At 42.2% G+C, this 27,541-nt stretch overlaps 1 protein-coding gene across 1 annotated transcript in view; it reads right to left on the bottom strand.

Moving 5' to 3' along the window:
- Nucleotides 1–27,541, bottom strand: part of LOC139366406 (diaphanous-related formin 2) — a 691,096-nt gene that overhangs the window by 92,998 nt on the left and 570,557 nt on the right. The window contains exon 28 of the mRNA XM_071103857.1: nt 15,586–15,721. Coding sequence (XP_070959958.1) covers nt 15,586–15,721 — 136 coding nt within the window. The remainder of the gene's footprint in view (nt 1–15,585; nt 15,722–27,541) is intronic.

Raw genomic sequence — 27,541 nt, forward strand, 5'->3', positions numbered from 1 at the left:
GGCTATATAAATACATTTGATTTGATTTAGTTGAGTAGTTCCAATGGATCAGTGGGTTAGACTATTGTCCTGGCTAAACCAGGGTTGTGCGTTCAATTGCCACATAGGCAACTAACTGAAAATGTGACTCTGTCAATGTCGACAGTTTGTTGAGTAAGCTGATTTGGATAAAAGTGTCAGCTGTATGACCATATATATATATATATATATATATATATATATATATATATATATATATATATCATTATAAACTGGGTGGTTTGAGCCCTGAATGCTGATTGGCTGACAGCTGTGGTATATCAGACCGTATACCACAGGTATGACAAAACATTTATTGTTTTAATTACGTTGGTAGCCAGTTTATAATATCAATAAGGCACCTCAGGGGTTTGTGGTATATGGCCGATATACCACGGCTCAGGGCTGTATCCAGGCACTCAGCATTGCGCCGTGCAAAAGAACAGCCCTTAGCCGTGGTATATTGGCCATATACCACACCCCCTCTGGCCTTATTGCCTAATTATAGCCCCTGCATCCACTAGCTCACGGTAGACGACGGTCCAATAGTATAGGCAAGTTTGTGAGGCAGGGGGAGAGTTGAGATAACTCTGTACAACTTCCATAGCTGTCTGCCATCCATCCAGAACACATCTCCCTGTCATCATTCTCTCTCTGAATGGCACACTTATCATCCCTTGCCTTCCATTTCGTTCCGGTGAGATACCATCTTCTCTGACTCCAATCCCGTTCTTGTAGTCAGCTACTTTGGTGGCGGGTAAATGGATTTGACAATGCAATTTGGATGGGCTTTGTAGTAAGCATAATTATGTCTGATTGACTGGAAAGTGACTCTGAGGTCCAGATCGTGAAGTGTCTTGAATTGATCAGGGAGACGGACCAGCCATGCCTGCATGAGGAAATGCAATGATTTAATGAGATTTAACTGTTGCGTTTCTGTTTTTCTTCTTTCTTCCGGCGTCATATGTTTACATGAGGAAGGAGGATTGGAGTGGATATGTCACCAATGAGTGATAACAGACACACCTACCGGGGGGGGGGGGGGGGATTCTCTGTACTGTATCCTCTCATTCAGAACCGTTTTTCTGACCTGAGAGAAAACCAGACCAATTAAGTCAGTCAGATTGAAATTATTAGACGCTTAAAGTACTAATAATAATAATTCGGCCTCTCTCTCCACACACAGACCAAACGTTACTTTTTTTTTAAAAATTTATTGATACAGCAGACTCAGACAAAAAACTCAGAGGGGGAGAAGAGGCAATAGTTCCCTGGGGTAATATTAACTGGCAATTAAATAATTATTGTCGCATAATCAAAGGGTTTCTGGGTGCTTCACAATCTGGATGGCACATTGTGTCAAACATGATTTTGATAGAAATGCATTGAAAACAATGTGTGGCGTGTAAGTCTGGTAGAACATTGATAAGGTAGTGCCTTATTGTGTCGCCTTGGCGTTAGAAATACATTTCACACTAAATCAGATGGAGTAAATCCTTGCATGACAATTGTTTATGTAAGACGAGCCAGCCAACTCTCTTTCCACCCCGTCGAGGTTCTAGGGGCCCAGACACAGACAGTGTGCGTCCCAATGGAACCCTTTCCCCTATATAGGTAATAGTGTGTTATTTGGGAAGCAGAGACAGTCACAGACAGTCACATTCACACACACAGTCAATCACCGCCTTAGGGCACAGTCAGATCCTCCAAGATGATACGAACGCAATCTAATATGGCGTTATTTATTAAGTTGATAGGCTACAGCAGATAAACCCGATGAAGCCCAATGCCCTTGTTGATGCCTTTCAAGGTAATTACAAAATCACAAATTCACAATGGCTACTTCCCAAATGGACCCCTACTCCCTATATAGTGCACTACTTTGACCAGAGCCATATGGGATGCAGTCAATGCCATCCGTCACGTGCATGAGGAATGGCTTGCTCCCTACCCGCGCCTGTCCCCTGAATCCCCGTGGCTTTGGAATGTAATGTAGTGTTATTTAAAGAGGATGCTGCCTTGCTGACAGCCGGCGTTAATAACACAGGCAGAAGTGACAGGGAAGCAGCGGCCATCGTATGCAGATGTGGTAGGGTCCTTTCTTCACACGTCCCCAATGAGGAACAACATACACACACACACACACACACATACAGTCAGAGACACACACTGACTAACTGTTAGCGCACACACACACACACACAAACAAATGTATTCACACACACATACAGAGAGGGTCACTCACAGAAGGAGACGAGCACACACACCAGTGTCATGATAATCTCTAAATTAAGTTCATGGATTAAATATGCAGGAGCGGGAATCTCGGAGCTGGACGCCATATATCCTCAGTGTTTCCCCTATATGCACTTAGTAGCAGCGGTGCGCCACTGCAAAACAAATGTATATAATAATAATTAGAATGTAGCGCTCCCCCTATGGAAAACACCGATCCTAATCATATTGCCGTTTGTCCCTGTTCATTAGTCTGGACACTCTAAAAAGGTCTTCCAATATTCACACCAACGTACAAATTATTATGAAGCAATGTCTTGGAACTATAAGCACTATGCTAGTGTTGACATTGCAACATAACCTCAGTCTCAGCCGATAACATACTTTCCCACCAGGTCTAATCTCTCAGCTGCTATACTTTGTCCTTCCCCTAAAAATATAATATAAAGCTATACAGGATGTCTAAGATCAGTCTATTATCTCTCAATGATCTTCCTGGGAACATCCTTTTTTAAGGAAATGGTGTGCTTTTATGTCAAGGCGAGCAGTTGTTCATCTTATTTTGTACTCTGAATTGAACAAGAGAGAGGTTCGATTCAACATCACTTGAGCTGGTACACAGTAAACATTGATATCAGTGAATAGCCTAAACCACCTCAGCCAAAAGCCAAAGCCTCCCTCTCAATTGCTGATGAAATTCCCCCAGCGCAGAGAATTGTATGAAACTGAATTCTGCCAGTGCCTGCAAGCTGTTGCAAAAATGGATTGGACTGGATGAGTGGATTTTAATTTGCACTGTGAAGAATGATCACTTGCAGGTAAAAGTGAATTAGGAAAAAATCATCTGTGAGCCTCCAACTATCTGTGTATTTTATAAATGGCTGGAATAGTTTGGTAACTAACGGTTTTGTTTGAAAAATTGTGATTTGTTGTCATCGTCCTAATTCCCTATATAGCAACACAAATATTTTATAAAAATACAAGTATGATAACACAACAGGGAAAGCAAATACTGTGCGCTAGGCAGCTAAGTAGCTAGGCAGCTAGGTAGCTAAGGAGCTAGGCAGCTAAGTAGCTAGGTAGCTAAGGAGCTAGGCAGCTAAGGAACTAGGCAGATAGGCATAAATAAAATAAAATAAAAATGTATTGGTCACATACACATATTTAGCAGATGTTATTGCAGATGTAGCGAAATGCTTGTGCTCCTAGCAAGTATCTAACAATTCACAACAATTAGCAGACATCTAAAAGTAAAATAATGGAATTAAGAAATATATAAATATTAGATTGAGCAATATCGGAGTGGCATTGACAAAACATACAGAATACAGTATGTACATATGAGATGAGAAAAGCAGTATGTAAACAATATTAAACGTCATTAGAGTGACTAGTGTTCCATTATTAAAGTGGCCAGTGATTTCAAGTCTATGTACACTGCTCAAAAAAATAAAGGGAACACTTAACACAATGTAACTCCAAGTCAATCACACTTTTGTGAAATCAAACTGTCCACTTAGGAAGCAACACTGATTGACAATAAATTTCACATGCTGTTGTGCAAATGGAATAGACAACAGGTGGAAATTATAGGCAATTAGCAAGACACCCCCAATAAAGGAGTGGTTCTGCAGGTGGTGACCACAGACCACTTCTCAGTTCCTATGCTTCCTGGCTGATGTTTTGGTCACTTTTGAATGCTGGCGGTGCTTTCACTCTAGTGGTAGCATGAGGCGGAGTCTACAACCCACACAAGTGGCTCAGGTAGTGCAGCTCATCCAGGATGGCACATCAATGCGAGCTGTGGCAAGAAGGTTTGCTGTGTCTGTCAGCGTAGTGTCCAGAGCATGGAGGCGCTACCAGGAGACAGGCCAGTACATCAGGAGACGTGGAGGAGGCCGTAGGAGGGCTACAACCCAGCAGCAGGACCGCTACCTCCGCCTTTGTGCAAGGAGGAGCAGGAGGAGCACTGCCAGAGCCCTGCAAAATGACCTCCAGCAGGCCACAAATGTGCATGTGTCTGCTCAAATGGTCAGAAACAGACTCCATGAGGGAGGTATGAGGGCCTGACGTCCACAGGTGGGGGTTGTGCTTACAGCCAAACAACGTGCAGGACGTTTGGCATTTGCCAGAGAACACCAAGATTGGCAAATTCCCCCTGTGCTCTTCACAGATGAAAGCAGGTTCACACTGAGCACAAGTGACAGACGTGACAGTCTGGAGACGCCCTGGAGAACGTTCTGCTGCCTGCAACATCCTCCAGCATGACCGGTTTGGCGGTGGGTCAGTCATGGTGTGGGGTGGCATCTCTTTGGGGGGCCACACAGCCCTCCATGTGCTCGCCAGAGGTAGCCTGACTGCCATTGGGTACCGAGATGAGATCCTCAGACCCCCTGTGAGACCATATGCTGGTGCGGTTGGCCCTGAGTTCCTCCTAATGCAAGACAATGCTAGACCTCATGTGGCTGGAGTGTGTCAGCAGTTCCTGCAAGAGGAAGACATTGATGCTATGGACTGGCCCGCTGTTCCCCAGACCTGAATCAAAATTGAGCACATCTGGAACATCATGTCTCGCTCCATCCACCAACGCCACGTTGCACCACAGACTGTCCAGGAGTTGGCGGATGCTTTAATCCAGGTCTGGGAGGAGATCCCTCAAGAGCCCATCCGCCACCTCATCAGGAGCATGCCCAGGCGTTGTAGGGAGGTCATACAGGCACGTGGAGGCCACACACACTACTGAGCCTCATTTTGACTTGTTTTAAGGACATTACATCAAAGTTGGATCAGTCTGTAGTGTGGTTTTCCACTTTAATTTTGAGTGTGACTCCAAATCCAGACCTCTATGGGTTGATACATTTGATTTCCATTTATCATTTTTGTGTGATTTTGTTGTCAGCACATTCAACTATGTAAAGAAAAAAGTATTTAACTTCTACGATATAGTTTTTTAAAAATTGTTGGATAAAAAAACGTTCCCGTTTTAAACAAGATATTTTGTCACGAAAAGATGCTCGACGATGCATATAATTGACATCTTTGGAAAGAAAACACTCTGACGTTTCCAAAACTGCAAAGATATTATCTGTGAGTGCCATAGAACTGATGCTACAGGCGAAACCAAGATGAAATTTCAAACAGGAAATGCCCCAGATTTTGAAGGTGCTGTGTTCCAATGTCTCCTTATATGGCTGTGAATGCGCCAGGAATGAGCTTACACTTTCTGTCGTTTCCCCAAGGTGTCTGCAGCATTGTGACGTATTTGTAGGCATATCATTGGAAGATTGACCATAAGAGACTACATTTACCAGGTGCTCGCTTGGTGTCCTCCGTCGAAATGATTGCGTAATCTCAAGCTGCGTGTATTTTTCCATTTGCTTCAGAGGAGAAACCAAACTGCCACGAATGATTTATCATCGAATAGATATGTGAAAAACACCTTGAGGATTGATTCTAAAAAACGTTTGCCATGTTTCTGTCGATATTATGGAGTTAATTTGGAAAAATGTTTGGCGTTGTAATGACTGAATTTTCGTTTTTTTTTCTTAGCCAAACTTGATGAACAAAACAGAGCGATTTCTCCTACACAAATAATATTTTGGGAAAAAATGAACATTTGCTATCTAACTGAGAGTCTCCTCATTGAAAACATCCGAAGTTCTTCAAAGGTAAATGATTTTATTTGAATGCTTTTCTTGTTTTTGTGAAAATGTTGCCTGCTGAATGCTAGGCTTAATGCTATGCTAGCTATCAATACTCTTACACAAATGCTTGTGTAGCTATGGTTGAAAAGCATATTTTGAAAATCTGAGATGACAGTGTTGTTAACAGAAGGCTAAGCTTGTGAGTGAATATATTTCTTTAATTTCATTTGCGATTTTTATGAATAGTTAACGTTGCGTTATGGTAATGAGCTTGAGGCTATGATTACGCTCCCGGATACGGGATTGCTCGACGCAAGAAGTGAATAAGAATATTTCATTCATTCAGATCTAGGATGTGTTATTTTAGTGTTCCCTTTATTCTTTTGAGCAGTGTATATAGGGCAGCAGCCTCTAAGGTGCAGGGTTGCGTAACCGGGTGGAAGCCAGCTAGTGATGGCTATTTAACAGTCTGATGGCCTTAAGATAGAAGCTGTTTTACAGTCTCTCGGTCCCAACTTTGATCCACCTGTACTGACCTCACCTTCTGGATGATAGCGGGGTGAACTGGACCTGGCTCGGGTGGTTGATGTCCTTGATTATCTTTTTGGCCTTCCTGTGACATCGGGTGCTGGAGGTGTCCTGGAGGGCAGGCAGTTTGCCCCCGGTGATGCATTGGGCAGACTGCACCACCCTCTGGAGAGCCTTGCGGTTGCGGGTGGTGCAGTTGCAGTACAGGCTGTGGTACATCCCAACAGGATGCTCTCAATTGTGCATCTGTAAAAGCTTGTGAGGGTTTTAGGGGCCAAGCCACATTTCTTCAGCCACCTGAGGTTGAAGAGGCGCTGTTGTGCCTTCTTCAATACATTTTCTGTGTGGGTGGACCATTTCAGATCGTCAGTGATGTGTACGCCGAAGAACTTTAAGCTTTCCACCTTCTCCACTGTAGTCCCGTTGATGTAGTTGGTCAATGTAATACAGGACACAACATACAGCCATTGTTAAGGTAGCAAGTTGTAACCAGAAAGCTTTTCAGCTGGGAATATGTCTTTAGGTTCCATAATTCACCTCAAATTCACCTGTACCGTTTATCTCTTTAACCAACGATAAAGTGATCTATTCCCATTCTCAGTGCATATTATATGTATGTATGTGTCATAATACTATATAAGCTAACATACAGACCAAACAGGAGAATGAACACATCGAATTAACATACAGGTATGCTCTCTCTAGCCCTAACGCGTGCTAGCTGTCACTGTCATACACCACCATCAATCCACTTCCTCCTCACACCGCTCTGTCACTCTTGTGTTACTGTCGGCCCTGGCAACGGCAAAAACATCTCCGGCTCCCCCGAGCATGGCACGCACTGCTAATGGAGATTGGCACATATGCACAATCAGCATTCAAGACGACACAAGCCTGAACCTGTTAGCTAGGTAGAGAGATTGAGAACGACGTGGATGAGGTATGCTACTGTATAGTAGTAACATGTGAATAATCAGCATAAGTAGAATAGAAATGTATACAAATGTATATCAAAGCCACTGGTGGTTCTATTGTAATACCGGTGGTCTATTGTACCTTTTTGCTGTAACATATACTTTATGTGAAAAGCAAGACACCGACTTATTTTTCTTGGAGACATGCAGTCTCTTCAAGCTGAAAAGCAGAAAGGGAGAACGCATAAATAGACGTTAGTGTCCATCGTTGTCAACATTCACAGTTGTTCTCTCTCTACAGAGCTACGGAGGCATCCTCTTCCTTAATCTAATAGGCCCAGTGAACTGAGCAAGCTTACTAGATGGGCTATCATCAGCAAAAGTGATTATTTTTGAAATGGTTGCACTCAGTCAATCTTGAACAGTGCCTTTTAATAATAAAATAACAAATGAAAAGCAAATGACACAATCGTCTCATTATACAACCGGTGAAAAGACTGAAAACATCCCGACTTACTTAGTCTCTGACTATATGTAAACACGGTGTCCACGCCGCTTAGAGAGATTAGGAAGATTGTTGCCTTGCTTTTACTAATATACCCAGACTCATTTCAAGGAAATTATGTGCTGTTATGTCAAGGCGAGCAGTTGTTCATCTTATTTTGAACTCTGAATTGAACAAGAGAGAGGTTCAATTCAACATCACTTGAGCTGGTACACAGTAAACATTGATAACAGTGAATAGCCTAAACCACCTCAGCCAAAAGCCAAAGCCTCCCTCTCAATTGTTGATGACATTTCCCCAGAGAATAGAATTGAATGAAACTGAATTCTGCCAGTGCCTGCAAGCTGTTGCAAAAATGGATTGGACTGGATGAGTGGTTTTTAATTTGCACTGTGAGGAATGCTCACTTGCAGGTAAAAGTGAATTAGGAAAAAATCATCTGTGAGCCTCCAACTATTGGAGTATTTTATAAATGGCTGGAATAGTTTGGGAACTATTGCGTTTGTTTGAAAATGGTGGTTTGTTTTCGTCCTCCTAATTCCCTGTAGAGCTATATAAATATATATTTTTAAATGAAGTATGATCACACAACCAAAGAACTGCTGAGCAAATACTGTGTGCTAGGTAGCCAAGCAGCTCGCTTGGTAGTTAAGTAGCTAGGCAGCTAGACATAAGTGGGTCATTGTAATACATGACACAACATACAGCCATTGTTATTGTAGCAAGTTGTAACCAAAAAGATTTTCAGTCCAGAATACAGTGCCTTGCAAAAGTATTCATCCCCCTTGGCGTTTTTCCTATTTTGTTGCATTACAACCTGTAATTTAAATAGATTTTTTTATTTGGATTTCATGTAATGGACATAATAATCCAAATTGGTGAAGTGAGAAAAAAAAAAAAAAAGTGGTGTGTGCATATGTCTTCACCCCCTTTGCTATGAAGCAAGATCTGGTGCAACCAAATACTTTCAGAAGTCACATAATAAGTTAAATAAAGTCCACCTGTGTGCAGTCTAAGTGTCACATGATCTGTCGCATGATCTCAGTATATATACCTGTCTCAGTATACCTGTTCTGAAAGACCCCAGTCTGCAACACCACAAAGCAAGAGGAACCATGAAGACCAAGGAGCTCTCCAAACAGGTCAGGGACAAAGTTGTGGAAAAGTACAGATCAGGTTTGGGTCATAAAAAATACCCGAAACTTTGAACATCCCACGGAGCACCATTAAATCCATTATTTAAAAAAAATTAAGAATATGGCACCACAACAAACCTGCCAAGAGAGGGCCACCCACCAAAACACATGGACCAGGCAAGGAGGGCATTGATCAGAAAGGCAACAAAGAGACCAAAGATAACCCTGAAGGAGCTGCAAAGCTCCACAGCGGAGATTGGAGAATCTGTCCATAGGACCACTTTAAGCCGTAGACTTCACAGAGCTGGGCTTTACGGAAGAGTGTCCAGAAAAAATACATTGCTTAAGAAAAAAATAGGCAAACACGTTTGCTTTCGCTAAAAGGCATGTGGGAGACTCCCCAAACATATGGAAGGTACTCTGGTCAGAAGAGACTAAAATTGAGCTTTTTGGCCATCAAGGAAAACGCTACGTCTGGCGCAAACCCAACACCTCTCATCATCCTGAGAACACCATCCCAACTGGGAAGCATGCTGTCAGCAGCATCATGCTGTCAGGATGTTTTTCATCGGCAGGGACTGGGAAATTGGTCAGAATTGAAGGAATGATGGCTGGCGCAAAATAGAGGGAAATTCTTGAGGGAAACCTGTTTCAGTCTTCAAGAGATTTGAGACTGGGATGGAGGTTCACCTTCCAGTAGGACAATGCCCCTAAGCATACTGCTAAAGCAACACTCAAGTGGTTTAAGGGGAAACATTTAAATGTCTTGGAATGGCCTAGTCAAAGCCCAGACCTCAATACAATTGAGAATCTGTGGTATGACTTAAAGATTCCTGTACACCAGCAGAATCCATCCAACTTGAAGGAACTGGAGCAGTTTTGCCACTGTATGTCTTAGGTTCCATAATTCACTTCATATGTCTTCAAAATGTTTATCTATTTAACCAAAATAAAGTTTTCTATTCCCATTCTCAGTGCATATTACACGTACAGTGCCTTCAGAAAGTATTCACACCCCTTGACTTTTTCCCCATTTTGTTATGTTACAGCCTGAATTTAAAATGGATAAAATTGAGATTTTGTTTCACTAGCCTACACACAATACCCCACAATGTCAAAGTGGAATTATGTTTTTAGATTTTTTTTTACAAATGAAAACCTGAAATGTCTTGAGTCATTAAGTATTCAACCACAAATACCTCTCAAATAAGGGCACCTATTGGTAGATAATAAATATATATATTTTTTAAAACATACATTGAATATCCTTTTGAGCATGGTGAAGTTATTAATTACACTTTGGATGGTGTATCAATACACCCAGTCACTACAAAGATACATCCGTCCTTCCTAACTCAGTTGCGAGAGAAATGAAACCGCTCAGGGATTTCCCCATGAGGCCAATGGTGACTTTAAAACAGTTACAGAGTTTAATAGCTGTGATAGGAGAAAACTGAGGATGGATCAACAACATTGTAGTTACGCCACAATACTCACCTAAATGACAGAATGAAAAGAAGGAAACCTGTGCAGAAAAATATACCAAAACATGACTGCAAAAAAAATGACAAAGAAATTGACTTTATGTCCTGAATACAAAATACTATTTCAAGGGGCAAATCCAAAACAACATATCACTGAGTACCACTCTTCATATTTTCAAATATACACTAGAGTTGCTTACCAAGACGACATTGAATGATCCTGGCCTAGTTACAGTTTGAACTTAAAGTGTCTTGAAAATCTATGGCAATACTTGAAAATGGCTGTCTAGCAATGATCAACAACCAACTTGACAGAGCTTGAAGAATTAATATTGCACAATTCAGGCATGCAAAGCTCTCAGAGGCTTTCCCAGAACGATTCACAGTTGTAGTAATCACTGCCCAAGGTGATTCTAACATGCATTGACTCAGGGGTGTGAATACTGACAGTACCAGTCAAAAGTTTGGACACACCTAGTCATTCCAGGGTTTTTCTTTATTTTTACTATTTTCTACATTGCAGAATAATACTGAAGATATCAACACTATGAAATAACACATATGGAAGGTAGGGGTGGTATGCAGTAGATGGTATTTTACCAAACAGGGCTAAGTCCATATTATGGCAAGAACAGCTCAAATAAGCAAAGACAAATGACAGTCCATCATTAATTTAAGACATGAAGGTCAGTCAATGCTGAACATTTCAAGAACTTTGAAAGTTCCTTCAAGTGCAGTCGCAAAAACCATCAAGCGCTAAATCCTTTTTAAATAAAGTGTGTTGTGATTTATGTGAAATGTAAATTAATCTGACTAGGCTTTGTATTTACTAGCAGATATCTGCTTTGTTATTACGAAACCTGTTCAAATGACTTTTTAACTTGTTGAATTGTTCCAATGTGTCCCCTATGCCATGTCACATTGTGCTCAAACCAGAGTAATATGTGCTTCCAGGCCCCATTCAGAACTAAGTGGATTTGACTGGGGGGACACATCCACGTGTAGGCACGGACACTGGCTGAGACCAGGATACTGACCCTGTCTGATGCCAGCCGGGCACAGGTGCCCACTTTTCCACTCCCCTACTCCTTCTGATGGTTAAAACATCAATGATATTCAACTTCTAAATAAAGTGTGTTTTAACTTCAACAGACCTGTGTGTTTTCCCCATTAGAATGTCCAGTCCAGTCATTTCCGTGGCCCCCCCTCTCTTTCTTTCTTTCTCTCTCTCGCTTTCTTTCTCCCCCTCCCTCCCCCCTACTTTCCTCCCTCTCTTCCCTCTCCCTCCCTCCCTTTCTCTCTCCCTCCACCCTTCTCTCTTCCTACCCCCCTCTCTCTCTTTCTCCCTCCTCCTCCTTCTCGATCTACAGGCTGTGTCTGAACACTCTCTGTGACATTGTTTCATATCTGCCGGCCTAATAAATACCCTGCTGGGATGAAACATCTTTTCCTATTAGAGACAGAAGGATTACGGCAGATCTAGGCTCTATTTTACAGCAGCGTTGGCTCACCCGTTCACTTGAAGCCGGGGTAAAGCAATTTGGGTTGAATGGTGAACATCTGGTTAGTCCAAGAGAATATGGGAATCCACTTAGGGCAAATTAAAACAAATGGAGAGAAGCACGTAATGATTTCATAAGCAATTTCCCATATTAGTATTTCTAATAGTTCACAACGAAAACAGATTTAGCCTGACTCTTGTCTCGCGCATAAATCACAGGCGTTCCAAGAAGTACTCCCTGACTGAACTCACAAAAGGGCATATTCTCAAGTTTCACTCGTGTGCCATTTCCTAAAAGCATTTGTCAATCAGCCTCTCCCCCCCACCCTACCACCATACTCTTAAAGCTAAATTTATTAAATTGTCATTAAATATGCATTTCATTGTTAATCATTTGCATGTGAAGAGGATTAGTTCTTAATTTGCAAAATGACTTAAATCTATCTCTTTACCAAAATAGCCCCTTGAAATTACATTAAACACCATGGTATGATCCATCAAATTTTAGAATGAATGAATGCATAAATCCATCGAAAATATACATTGAAAAGCTTAATTTACATGTATGTCATTCCAGGAAAATAATGGCCATATGTTCGTGCCAGCTGGCTGTGAGAAGATATTTGCCTGCAATAAAGGTGTTGAAAGTGTAAATGTATTATCACAAAGTATTATTTGGAATTAAATACATGTCCAAGAAAATGTGTTATATCAAAAGTAGAGATCTATTCTAGCTCTATAACCGGCCCACCCACATTAATGCTGAAAATGGTTGGATATGATTGGTAAATGGTTTTGAAGAATAAAATATTATCTGCCTCAGAAACCATACACTGCCTTATCTTCCCCAACTTTTTATTAAAACATGTTTGATGCCGGGCCATAAAATATGGATGTAAGGCATCCAACTCACTAACTCCAGCAAACTGTTGAAGTACACATAGAATTTTTCAACAGTGCCGTCAATGAGGCCTGCTGGTGATGAGTGTGGATAGCAAGGCTAGCCGAGGAGCCTCTCACACCCAAGGCTGTCATCTGTAGGAGAGGAAGGCTGATACTAGCCAGCAGGGTAGAAACAATTATGAAGAATACAATGGAAAAATACTGGATAGACCGACATCTGTGTTCTGAACAGAGAGCTAAAGAGAGAAACTGAGTCGAAGCAGAATCTACTCACAAGAGTCAAAAGACAGAGAAACCCTGCCCTTTAACCCCCCATCAAGCTGAGTTTGCTGTTCATAGTCCCATTTACCATGGGTAAAAAATCATCCAACTGTCATTCCCCTTCTTGTACTTTCTCAAAAATTACCTAGTCAGGGTACAAAATATGACGAGAGAACATTTCTAAGGGGGACGAGTCGACTTTGATTAAATCGTATTGGCTTATTGATTTCAGAACCACCAACTGCCAATGATATAAAGCTTGTAGGTATCATCGTCCTTGAAACTTGAAAGGCTCAGAATTCCTACTTCTGGATGATCAGACACAAAGTCGGGAGAGACCAGGAGTCGGGTGACGGGGATGGCAGAGTATCCATGCTATCTCTTAGGCTCCAGGCTACCAGTCCGTGTCCTTGTCATGTTTTATTCATCCCCCAACATATTATGGTGTCTTCCGACTGAAACAGAGATCCAAATCTGCTCCGGCAGAAATATTTAATATCACACCTACTTTCCTCCATCTGCTTAGACACATAAAGAGAGGGTAAGGCAGAGGGGGAGGGACAGAGCTGGGAGGAAGAGAGAAAGAGAGAAACAGACAGAGGCAGAGAGAACGGGAATGAGAGAGAGAGCAAGAGAGAGAGTAGAGAGAGAGAGCGAGAGAGAGAGTAGAGAGAGAGAGCGAGAGAGAGAGTAGAGAGACAGTAGAGAGCGAGAGAGAGAGTAGAGACAGTAGAGAGAGAGAGTAGAGAGAGTAGAGAGACAGTAGAGAGTGAGAGAGAGAGTAGAGAGAGAGTAGAGAGACAGTAGAGAGCGAGAAAGAGAGAGAGAGAGAGTGTAGCGAGACAGAGAGAGAGAGAGAGAAGAGAGAGAGTAGAGAGACAGTAGAGAGACAGTAGAGAGAGAGAGAGAGAGAGAGAGAGAGACAGTAGAGAGACAGTAGAGAGAGAGAGAGAGAGAGAGAGAAAAAAGAGAGAGGGATAGGCTTCCCAGGCATCTTCAGAAGACAGCCATTCTGGATTATTAAAAATGAAGCTTTCAAAGAGTTCTCTGCTTGAAAAAGTTGCATGCATCAATTATCTGGCAGAGAGTTAGAGCAGCAGTGTGTGATGGAGAATGACTTGGAGCGGCTTGTCACATTGCTGAACACAGCAGAGCTACAGAAAGGTCCTTGGCTAGCTGTGACATTTGAAGCTGGTGGATTGTAAAAAATCCCAGTGTGTTTGTCAGAAAATAACAAAAAAGATCACGCGGACTGGTTCCCAGCCCCCCAAGCCCTCTAGGCACAACATTCTGCCTGTCTCAATGTCATTTCAGTAATAGGGCACAGAGATCTCTATTGCTATTTGCCATGTCTGAATAACTGTGCCGTCTGAAATAATCAATAGCGTTTTCACCACCATTACACTGTTTATGAGAAAGATAAAAAGGCAGTCGGTCAAAACGATAAGCTATAAACAACCCGGCTGGGACAGAGTCGGAGAGAGAAAATAATCCAAGTCCAAATCGAAACCAGGAAGTTGGGGGAAATAACTTCCAAAAATTTCTCTTAAACTTCCTGTAACTAATAAATGTCTCACTTGAAGTTTTACGGTTGTGAACATTTCAAAATGATTATCCTCTCATTTCCCTTCCATTTCTATGTTTGAAAAAGTCTGAATAAAATGTGTCCATGTTAGCCATCCAGGGTTGTTAAATGTTTTAATAGCATGTGACTAATGTGGTGAAAAAAAGGTCCTCCTCATGAATGTATGTGTGATTCTGTGTGATGTGCCAGTCCTATCAACTGTCTGCTCTACAAAGCCAGTGGACCTGAGATCCCTACATCACCACAACACTGGCGGCAGGCGGCCAGCTCTCTGCTCGTCACCCAACAGCCACCACAGTGACAAACACAATGACATAATAGGGATTCACACAGGAACTGCCAGGCTTTGATGTAACTGTGACTATTTATACTGCTACTACTAGGGTGATAACTATAACTACTAATAGTACTACTTATACCTTGGTTCAAATATACAAAAAAATTTTTACGTAGCTATCTGATAATATAATTTTCTGTACTACAATGACTAATACTGTAGTATTAGTACATTAGCCTACTACTATGACTACTATTATTAGCAATCATCATAACAATGATATCAATAATACATATATGAATATTGAACAAAACATATGAATATGGATTCTATACCACACTGTTGTTCGCTATTAGAGACAGGAGAGAGACAGGATAAAACACATGCGAAGCATGTGATTTCTTCTCAGTGATAAAGATGCATCTCCCACCCCCTGCAGTTAGACTCAATGTGAGGTACAGTTCAGTGCTTCAACCCTCACACACCCCTCAACACACACACACACAGCCCCCTCCCCCACACAGTTTCTCTCTAACACACTCTCAATCTCTCTCTGTCTCTCTCTCTCTAAAAGTGACAGAAGAAGTGGCGTACCTTTGTTCATGTCAATCAGCTGCTTCTTCTTCTGCTGGCGCTCCTGCTTCTCGCGCTCCGCTTTCTCCTTGGCCAGTCGGGCTCTCTTGATCTTCTCCTCCATCTCCCTCTTCTTGTGGTTGTCCTTCACTGCTTCCTGTAGAGGGACACACAGGCATGAGGACACATGTTCTACTATAGAAGGTAACTACATACTGTGTCTGGTCTTTGAGACTCTTATTGCTTCTCCATTATCTTGTTATTATGCCTGACTAATGTTGATGACCTAAGAGTGCATATTGCATGTACACAGTGTGGAGTGTATCGTGAGTCTGTTCCCCACCAAAGATGGTGTGTGTGGCACTGCAGTGAACCAGTCTCCCAATGCAGGAGAGAGAGAGAGAAGAGAAAGGAGAGAGATATCACTCTGCCCTCTTCACTGGTGAAAATGTCACCAAGGTGTCAGGGTAGGGAAGGAGAGTGAGGAGGAAACAGAAAACAGTGGGGGGTATCTCCTGTTGCACAAGGCTGTTCTGACACCAGGGGAGAGAAAGGGAGGAAGAAGACACTACCACACAAGCTTTGGAGCCCACAAAGGTTCTCTCACCCCAGGCATGTGGCGCAGGCATGACATACCTCTTCCTGGAATGTGTGTGAGTGTGCGTGACTGGGTGCATGTGTAAATGTGCATGCATGTATGTGACTGTTCAGACATTTGTGGATTTGCAAGTGTGTGTTTGTGCATGTCTGCTTGCAAGTGTGTGTGAGTGTCTTCTTGCGTCCCTTGTCCTCCTCTGTGGTCTGACATAATGAGCGTTGACAGACAAACATCCCCTCCCCGGCTAAGACTCAGGTATTACGGGGATTGTGTGGAAGGAACAAGTAGCTATTCATGCCTGTCAAAACTGGGGCCTTGGCTTCCAAGTCCAAGGACAAGAGCCCCCACTGTTACTGTCCCCTTGTGAGATGACAATGATGAAGAGACAGAGAATGAGGGGGCGGGGGGTGGAGACAGAGAGTGAGGGCGCGGGGGGTGGAGAAAAAAGGGGGAGAAAAAGTCACACACAGGCAAAGATAAAGAGAGACATATAGAGAAGGAATAATGGAGAGGAAGAGAAAGAGTGAGAAAGAGATAGAGAGACGGAGAGAGTGAGCGAGAGAGACTGAGTGAGCGAGAGAGACGGAGAGAGAGAGAGAGAGAGAGAGAGAGAGAGAGGGGGGGGGCGGGGGGGGTGGAGAAAGACAACGAGGAGAAAAAGTCACACAGGCAAAGATAAAGGGAGACATATTGAGAAGGAATAATGGAGAGGGAGAGAGACAGAGAGAGAACGTGAGAGAGACAAAGAGAGCGAGACGGGGAGAGAGAGGGAGAGAGGGAGAGAGGAGCAGGGGGTGGAGGAAGAGAAGGAGGAGAAAAAGTCCAAAGGCAAAGATAAAGAGAAACAGAGAAGGAATAATGGAGAGAGAGAGACAGAGAAAGTGAGAGAGAGAGACAGAAAGTGAGAGAGAGAGAGAGCGGGTGGGGGGGTAGAGAAAGAGAAGGAGGAGAAAAACTCACAAGAGAGGGAGAGTGACAGAGAGAGAGACACCTTCCTGGACAAAACGTTCCACTGTAATAGTGAAGGCAGTAGAAAATCTTAACAGTATATTTGACCTCTCAGCTTCCCTATCAAATAGAAAAATATAATCTCAAATAGAAAACCAAAGAAAATGAAAAACGACAAATGGTTTGATGAAGAATGAAAAAATCTAAGAAAGAAATTGAGAAACCTGTCCAAATAAAAACATAGAGACCCGGAAAACCTAAGTCTACGCCCTCGCTATGGTGAATCACTAAAACAATACAGAAATACACTACGCAAAAGAAGGAACAGCACGTCAGAAATCAGCTCAGTGTAATTGAAGAATCCATGGACGCTAACCACGTATGGAAAAATTGGAAAACACTAAAACAACAACACAAAGAATTATCTATCCAAAATGGAGGTGTATGGGTAAACCACTTCTCCAATCTGTTTGACTCTATAACAAAGAACAAACAGCAAAAACATATACATAATCAAATACAAATCTTAGAATAAACTATTAAAGACTACCAGAACACACTGGATTCTATAATCACCTTGAATGAACTACAGGACAAAATAAAAACCCTCCACACAACAAGGCATGTGGTGTTAATGGTATCCTCTAAGAAATTATCAAATATACAGACAACAAATTCCAATTGGCTATACTAAAACTCTAACATTTTCCCCAATATTTGAACCAAGGACTGATCATCCCAATCCACAAAAGTGGAGACAAATTTGACACCAATAACTACCGTGGGCTAGGCGTCAACAGCAACCTTGGGAAAATCCTCTGCATTATCATTAACAGCAGACCCTCAGTGAAAACAATGTACAGAGAAAATGTCAAATTGGCTTTTTACCAAATGATCATACGACAGACCACGTATTCACCCTGCACACCCTAATTGACAAACAAACAAACCAAAACAAAGGCAAAGTCTTCTCATGCTTTGTTGATTTCAAAAATGCCTTTGACTCAATTTGGCATGAGGGTCTGCTATACAAATTGATGGAAAGTGGTGCTGGGGGAAAAACATACGACGTACACGTGTACACAAACAACAAGTACGCGGTTAAAATTGGCAAAAAAACACACATTTCTTCCCACAGGGCCGTGGGGTGAGACAGAGATGCAGCTTAAGCACCACCCTCTTCAACCTATATATCAACGAATTGAGGAGGGCATTAGAAAAGTCTGCAGCACCCGGACTCACCCTACTAGAATCTGAAGTCAAATGTCTGTTTGCTGATGATATGGTGCTTCTGTCACCAACCAAGGAGGGCCTACAGCAGCACCTAGATCTTCTGCACAGATTCTGCCCGACCTGGGCCCTGACCGTAAATCTCAGTAAGACCAAAATAATGGTGTTCCAAAAAAGGTCCAGTCGCCAGGACCACAAATACAAAGACACCGTTGCCCTAGAGCACACAAAAAACTACACATACCTTGGCCTAAACATCAGCGCCACAGGTAACTTCCACAAAGCTGTGAACGATCTGAGAGACAAGGCAAGAAGGGCATTCTATGCCATTAAAAGGAACATAAAATTCGACATACCAATTAGGATATGGCTAAAAATACTTGAATCAGTTATAGAACCCATTGCCTGACCACTGTGACTGAAAGCTTTGACTATGTACAAACTCAGTGAGCATAGCCTTGCTATTAAGAAAGGCAGACCTGGCTCTCAAGAGAAGACAGGCTATGTGCACACTGCCCACAAATGAGGTGGAAACTGAGCTGCACTTCCTAACCTCCTGCCCAATGTATGACCATATTAGACACATATTTCCCCCAGATTACACAGACCCACAAAGAATTAGAAAACAAACCCAATTTTGATAAACCCCCATATCTAATGGGTGAAATACCACTGTGTGCCATCACAGCAGCAAGATTTGTGACCTGTTGCCACAAGAAAATGTCAACCAGTGAAAAACAAAACACCATTGTAAATACAACCCATATTTATGCTTATTTATTTTCCCTTTTGTACTTTAACCATTTGTACATGAGTGTAATGTTTACTGTTCATTTTTATTGTTTATTTCACTTTTGTATATTATCTACTCCACTTGCTTTGGCAATGTTAACATACGTTTCCCATGCCAATAAAGACCTTAAATTGAATTGAAAATTGAATTTAATTTCGGTATATGATACTGACTAGACTATAAAACTACCCCAACAACAGAGGCATGGAAGCAGGATGTGGGCTAACCACTGCCTCTCACTGTATCCAGCAATATAACATGGTGGTTTCCTAACTACCCTTTATATCTGACATTAATTTAACCCAAATACATAATGTCAAATGTCTAGATGTTTTACATTCATGTTCATATGTCACATATCATGAACAAACAATAACCAATAGCCTACAAGCATGCCCAAAACGGAAATACATTAATTGTTAATATTAAGCTACAGTTAAGACATTTAATCTAACACCGTGCAGAATGTTACTTTACATAATAATACATCATGTTCATTTTGACTTGAGTATTGCATGAAAGGTAGGCTACAGACAACCAATTTAACAAATCAATCGCATGCGAAAAAGGCGCGTGATTCGTGGAGTTTATATTATTACCGAATAGATCCACCACACTGAAAATGATCAAAATCACAAATGATCCCGATCTAAATGTCTTTAAATTTCTTCCGGCTACATGTCAGTTTTTTCCATGCCTCAACGCTGGTTGCCTGGCTCAATGGTGCGCTGTGCGCTTATCTGATGCACTCGAGGACTCCTCGTTCATTCGAGTAAGGTGCGCAGTAGTGTCGTTTCTTCTACATTACAAACCTATTACAAACCTATTACAAACCTATTTTGTAATAGAGAGAGAGAGGAGGAGAGAGAGGGCAAGGTAGAGAGGGAGAGAGAGAGAGATAGCGAGAGACAGGGTAATTGTGTTTAGAGAGAGTTAGAGAGGAATAAACCCTAACTTAAAACTCTCTGTGTTAATTGGAACATCGCAGCCATTTCTAGGTATCAATTAAGTACCTTACTGTGATTGTTTGCAATTAAAATGGTCAAAAAGAAACAAAAAAAGCTTCTTAACAGAGAGCAATTTCTTAAGCAAAAAAATTTGCTCGGACTGCCTGGGAGTGGTCTGAGTGGGGAGGGTAAAACTAAAAACTACAGTGTCTATCACATAAACCTGCTGTGTATTCTTAATTCTCACTATCCAAAAGATAATTAGCAAGCTAGCTCATAATGATGAGCATTAAGTGATATCATCTTGCTGTAGAAAATGCAAATAAAGAAGTTGCTTCATGTAGATAGCCACTAAGTCCCTTTTTAGGGGGTGACTACTGTATTACTACAGCCGTAGTTACCAGAATGGTCTCATCCATCCCCAAAATGGCTGACTTTGTGCATCGACACTTTGTCACTCTCCATGGTCCTAAATGGTAATAGGCACTGCTGCTACCGGCACAAGAGGGATTGCGTGTGTGTGTGTGTGTATATTTTTTTGCAGTGATACTGAGGCCTTCTCCCTGTTCTCTGCCCTGTGTTGTGGAGATGTAGACTTCCGAGCGCTCTGACCTCCACACCTGGCTGGAGAATTTCAGAACCATTTTCTGAACATCCCCTGCACTGAGCATGGGCCAGAAGACATTTTCCTTTCAGGTTCTTCTTCAATTCAATCCAATAATTCATGACTTGTTGACTGCTCCCCCCTATCAGCTTCTGCTCCTATACATGCGTTTGCCCAGTCCAGAGACTGTTTGCTTGTCCGTAAATAGAATGCATGTCCAATACATTCCTTCATACCAAGTGGTATATGCTAGTGTGGATATTGTTTTAATTGCTCCATTTCTGTTGCACCACTGATTTCACACACACACACACACACACACACACACACACACACACACACACACACACATAGATGTTGTAGATTTGACAAACATGATCACTGTAGCACAACAGAACCTTGGGCTGCCTAAGTGTTTATCAGCCATCTGTTGCTGTACGTGCCAGCTTCTAATGAAATTGTGTCAGGAACTTATGAGGTACAAATACACTAACTTGGTAGTCTTTAAGACACAATACTATATGTTTTCTTTATTGAAGGGTTATCCTGAATAAATTGAAATCCTGTGACCAGTTTAGGTTGAATAATGCCTGCTGTGTGAATATCAGTGACTTGATCACTGAGAGCCAGTGTCTATGCAAATATATATTGGATAAACCAAGTGTGTGTGTGTGTTAGAGGATTACTGTAGCAGCTGTCGAGGAGGAAGCAGCAGTAACAGGGAAAGTGTAGTGGGAGGAGAGGCATCATATTACCAGTACCATTATCATCACAATGACTCTTCATACTGTCAGTGTCAGGGCATTCGCATGCTTTTGAGATCGAGCCAATGGCCCTGAAAAGACGGACACACACAGAAACACACACACAGAGAAACATACACACATGCTTGTATGCATACGCACACACACACACACACAACGACACGCACACACACACTCTGGCCATCATAATTTGATCACTAAGATTATGTGAGGATGCTCCTTCTTGTAACCCCACACCCATTAGTCTGGCTTTATTGGTCTTATTCAGTCAATTAACGACTAAGACTGTTAGCTCAACATCCACCTGCCCAGGCTTTGCTAACTTGTTAATACAGAGATCCTCCTCTCTGCTCCGAGTCAGGATTACACACACAGAGCTGGTTGACCGCATTTCACCCCATCTCCAAATATGGCAGCTGCACATATATGGACTTCCTGCGCCCAAATAAAATGATTTTCATTGGCCTCGTCAAGAGTAGAAAAAAAACGTGGCTAATGAATTCTCTTATCTGTTGTAGTTGGCTCTATGAGGGCTGTCAGTCATTGCGTTAACTCAAATGCCTCATGTCGGTCGGCGTTGAATTAAGCAGAGGCTTTTTAGTCAAAGCAATTTAGAGGAAAGTAGCATTCCAATCAAGGTCTTCATTATCTGGGATGCCCCTGTGTGTAATGAATGTATTACAAAGGCCAAACAACGCTCTGTGATACCGCCGAATGAATGTTTAGCCTCAATGACTCGGAAGCCCATACCATGAACATTTGCATGTGCATGTTGAATGGGTGTCAGCGTAAAATCAATTGGAAAGTTAAATGAGGTATCTGTTGTGAATGTGAATTTCCTTAATGACCCCAACTGCCGACCAGTCACAATATCCATTTACTGTATCACTATGGCTGATGCAGAATGATATATACCCTCAGTGGCTGTAAGGTAAGTGATGGGTGATGCAAGGAACGTACCGTTAGCGTAGCCAAACGATAAATACCCTCCTCAGGACAGATTCACAATCCCGCTAGGCTGCTACTGGCTATCCAAGCTTAGCATGGTGCAAAGGGGAAAGGCTGTTAGCGAGCATCTATAGCTGCAGAGGAAACGTCTACATTCTTTCAGTTTTACAGGTAGAAAAACAAACAGCAACCAGAATGAATGCATCGATCACCAAACATTCCTGAAAGTTAGAAGCATTGAAGCATCTGTTAAATGGGTCTCCCGGCAAGAAAGGAAAACCAGAGGGAATAACAGGAATATTGCAGTCGCTGGTCATCGAAGGATTGCTTATTTTATACACTAACACCCTCAAAACTCTCAACTCAACCCCCCACTTCCCCAGACCTCTCCTACTCCTTGGCATTGAAGTCTAAATCAGTAATAACTTATTCATAAAGAGCTATTTGCTTGAGAGAATAATTAATTTATTAGCGGACGTCTCCTTTTAGAGGCTGCGCAACAGCAAATCCTTGGGGGAGCGCCGTGTCGAACGCTGGTACTCTTTGATCACGAGAATGAAAGTTAGTTATACATATGGGAAGGAGGGAGGGAGGGGTGGGGAGAGAGAGAGAAGAGAGAACAGAGAGAGAAGAAACTCAGACAAGAAGACCTTGCCATTCACACTAATAGGTTTGGAAGACTTTGAGCGTATCTTCTGGACATCGTGTCATCATCCTGACACATTACATTTTTGGGGGCACCGGGAGGAGAGGGAGAGATGGAGGGAGAAAATAGTTAAATACATGTTTAAGAGACTTCTTCCCGGGAGGTAGTGTCTCTGCTTTGTTCTTCACCGTTTGAGTTTGTCTTGGTCCACAAATATCCCTCTTGAGCATTCTGGGATTTGAATTTTTACGATGAATGTGTTTTCAGACATTTTATTTTAGACTCACCTCACATTCATTCCAATAAATGTCATATCTGTGTTTTTGAATAAACTGGAAAGGTGTTACTGTTGTATCATTTACTCTGTACTACTTTCCTGGATATTTTCCTTGAGGTTTTGTGTTTATATACTGGTGTCAACTGATCATGGTTTAGTTTTACTCCCTTGATCATCTAAATATATCCAAAGCAAGCAGTTTCTGTGTTCTTCGGAAATGAACAATACATGATTTTTGAGTGTTTTAAAAAAAAGATTGTTCCAGGAAATGTAGCGATACTGCACATGAGTAGTTTATAATTGGGTCATTCAGTAATTTGTCTCAATTTGGTCCTACTGTACATGACTTTGAAATACTTTCCTGGAACAACCATTTCTGAGAACACAAAATTAAATTAAAGTATTGTTCATTTCCGAAGAAAACATATATACACTACATGGCCAAAAGCATGTGGACACATGCTCTTCGAACATCTCAATCCAAAATCATGGGCATTAATATGGAGTTGGTCCCTCGTCTGCTGCTATAACAGCCTCCACTCTTCTGGGAAGTCTTTCCATTAGACATTGGAACATTGCTGAGGGGACTTGCTTCCATTCATCCACAAGAGCATTAGTGAGGTCGGGCACTGATGTTGGGCGATTAAGACTGGCTCGCAGTCAGAGTTCCAATTCATCGAAAAGTTTTTGGATGGGGTTGAGGTCAGGGCTCTGTGCAGGCCAGTCAAGTTCTTCTTCACCAATCTCGACAAACCATTTTCTGTACGGACCTGGCTATGTGCACAGGGGCATTGTCATATTCAAACAGGAAAGGGGCTTCAAACAGGTAACTAAGGGGCCTAGCCCAAACCATGAAAAACAGCTCCAGGCCATTATTCCTCCTCCACCAAACTTGGCACTATGCATTCGGGCAGATAGCCTTCACCTGGTATCCTCCAAACCCAGATTCGTCCGTCAGACTGCCAGATGGTAAGGCGTGGTTCATCACTCCAGTTTCCACTGCTCCAGAGTCCAATGGCGGCAAGCTTTACACCACTTCAGCCAACGCTTGGCATTGTGCATGGTGATCTGAGGCTAGTATGCGACTTCTCGGCCATGGAAACCCATTTCATAAAACTCCTGATGAACAATTTTTGTGCTGACGTTGCTTCCAGAGGCAGTTTGGAACTCGGCAGTGTTGCATCTGAGGACAGACAATATTTTACGCTCTATACGCTTCAGCACTCGGCGGTCCCATTCTATGACCGGCTGAGCCGTTGTTGCACCTATACGTTTCCACTTCACAATAACAGCACATACAGTTGATCAGAGAAACTCTAGCAGGGCAGACATTTGACAAACTGACTTGTTGGAAAAGTTGCATCCTATGACGGTGCCACGTTGAAAGTCACTGAGCTTTTCAGTAAGGCCATTCTACTACCAATGTTTGTCTATGGAGATTGCATGGATGTGTGCTCGATGTTATGCACCTGTCAGTAACGGATGTGGCTGAAATAGCCAAATCTACTCATTTGAAGGGGTGTCCCCATATTTTTGTATATATAGTGTATTTATATTATCAAGGTGGTAAAACCCTACTGCCACGATATAATTCTTAGTCATTGTATTCAGTGAAACCCGGATAGTACTAACTAGCACCTTGAAAACAGTGGGAGGTAATACATCTATTACACTTATGCAGAAATAATGTTTAGAATTGGAAGAGCCAGCCTCCACGGTTCCAAGCTCTTCAGAGTTTCAATAAGCCCAGACCTCAACAGACTTACCCCACCCCTCTACCTGCTTAAGACCTGCATGACTCTTTGAAGCACCGAAGGCGGAGGTACTGTCTTTTCTTTCCGTGTCCATTTAAAGGGGATAAGAAGCTTCCAAAGTCTCTTTTATCAGTGTGGAACTTACACGCTTCCATGATACATTATACATTCCAGGCACAGGTTGTGTACCAAATGGTGCCCTGGTAAAAAAAATAGTGCAGTATGAAAGGCATAGGGTTTCATTTGGGAAGCGCCTACAGTTTATGTATGCTTTAATCTGTCCTATAAACCCGCCCCTATGTCATCAGGCTCCCAGGTCTGTCAGGCAAATATATTTGTCAACTCTGGATGAAATAAGTTAATTCACCACCTAGTCTTAAAACAGGACCAACTTTCTTAGTTCTGAGATAGTCAAATGCATGAGCCAAGGATTTAATGGCATGAGATAGAAGTATGAAAGGATTGAGTGGAGCTTTCCTCCACTGCTGTTGGTATTTCTTTAGTGCAGCATTTACCTGTGCTCTCTTTCAAGGAATAGAGAGACTTGACATGTGCTTCATGTGCTCTCTCTCAAGGAATAGAGAGACTTGACATGTGCTTCATGTGCTCTCTCTCAAGGAATAGATTGACTTGACATGTGCTTCATGTGCTCTCTCTCAAGGAATAGAGAGACTAGACATGTGCTTCATGTGCTCTCTCTCAAGGAATATAGAGACTTGACATGTGCTTCATGTGCTCTCTCTCAAGGAATAGAGAGACTAGACATGTGCTCTCTCTCAAGGAATAGAGAGACTTGACATGTGCTTTCTGTGCTCTCTTTCAAGGAACAGAGAGACTTGACATGAGCTTCATGTGCTCTCTCTCAAGGAATAGAGAGACTAGACATGTGCGCTCTCTCAAGGAATAGAGAGACTTGACATGTGCTTTCTGTGCTCTCTTTCAAGGAACAGAGAGACTAGACATGTGCTTCATGTGCTCTCTCTCAAGGAATATAGAGACTTGACATGTGCTTCATGTGCTCTCTCTCAAGGAATAGAGAGACTAGACATGTGCTCTCTCTCAAGGAATAGAGAGACTTGACATGTGCTTTCTGTGCTCTCTTTCAAGGAACAGAGAGACTAGACATGTGCTTCATGTGCTCTCTCTCAAGGAATAGAGAGACTTGACATGTGCTTTCCGTGCTCTCTTTCAAGGAACAGAGAGACTTGACATGAACTTCATGTGCTCTCTCTCAAGGAATAGACTAGACATGTGCTTCATGTGCTCTCTCTCAAGGAATAGAGAGACTTGACATGTGCTTCATGTGCTCTCTCTCAAGGAATAGAGAGACTTGACATGTGCTTCATTTGCGCTCTCTCAAGGAATAGAGAGACTAGACATGTGCTTTCTGCGCTCTCTCTCAAGGAATAGAGAGACTTGACATGTGATTCATGTGCTCTCTCTCAAGGAATAGAGAGACTAGACATGTGCTTCATGTGCTCTCTCTCAAGGAACAGAGAGACTTGACATGTGCTTTCTGCGCTCTCTCTCAAGGAACAGAGAGACTTGACATGTGCTTTCTGTGCTCTCTCTCAAGGAATAGACTTGATGCTGTTGTTACCTCATGAGTATTGTCCTTGAGTTGAAGTACAGTAGAACTACGTCTTACTGAAGTCAATGTTGAGTTGAAGTACAGTAGGACTACGTCTTACTGAAGTCAATGGGCACTAAGGTACCTCAGCATCACATAATCATTGGTAACACTGGTGCTCCCAACTTAAAGATAGGAGCACAACAAAATATAAATTGATTGAGATTACAGCCCATATTGGGCCTATATGAATTCTAGCTACTTTTGAAGCACATTTTGTGCCATGGAAACTAATATGCAATCCTGTAATGACATTTGTTTATTATGAAAACCTGAAATGTTGATACAAAACCTGTCATTGAAATTACAAAGTCATTGGTGGAATATCAGGTTTCTACATTGTGTACAAGCACTACTGACCTATTGAGATGCATTGAAACATTAGTACTTTTGAATGTTCTGTCCGTTTAGTGTTCTGAAACAACCAGTAGTGGTGCGTGGTTAAAATCACTGGGGAAGCCCAAAAAACAAGGCATACATGTGTTGTGATAATTGCGTTGTTTGCTCTATAAATCCTGTTAATTCATATGCCTCGCGACTGTGATATATACCTTAAGGCCGAGACAATAATAAGACACAGTGGAAGATTGAATTCAACCACACCTTTGTTTCATCACAAAACCGGAAAAGCAACCTCTGTTCGGTGAAGTCTACAAAGCATACGGCAAGTATCAAATAGTTACATGCAACTGCCGCGCAACTCTCGTGGGACTGCCGCACAGGAGAAATATCAGGCCACAGCGAGAAACACGATATTGAACTTCACTAGAATAGTGGTCACCAACCGGTCGAGTGCAATCCAAGGCATTCCTAGTCGATCGCCAAACATTTTTGTAAA

Source organism: Oncorhynchus clarkii, chromosome 14 (assembly GCF_045791955.1).
Source record: "Oncorhynchus clarkii lewisi isolate Uvic-CL-2024 chromosome 14, UVic_Ocla_1.0, whole genome shotgun sequence".
Taxonomy (NCBI): domain Eukaryota; kingdom Metazoa; phylum Chordata; class Actinopteri; order Salmoniformes; family Salmonidae; genus Oncorhynchus; species Oncorhynchus clarkii.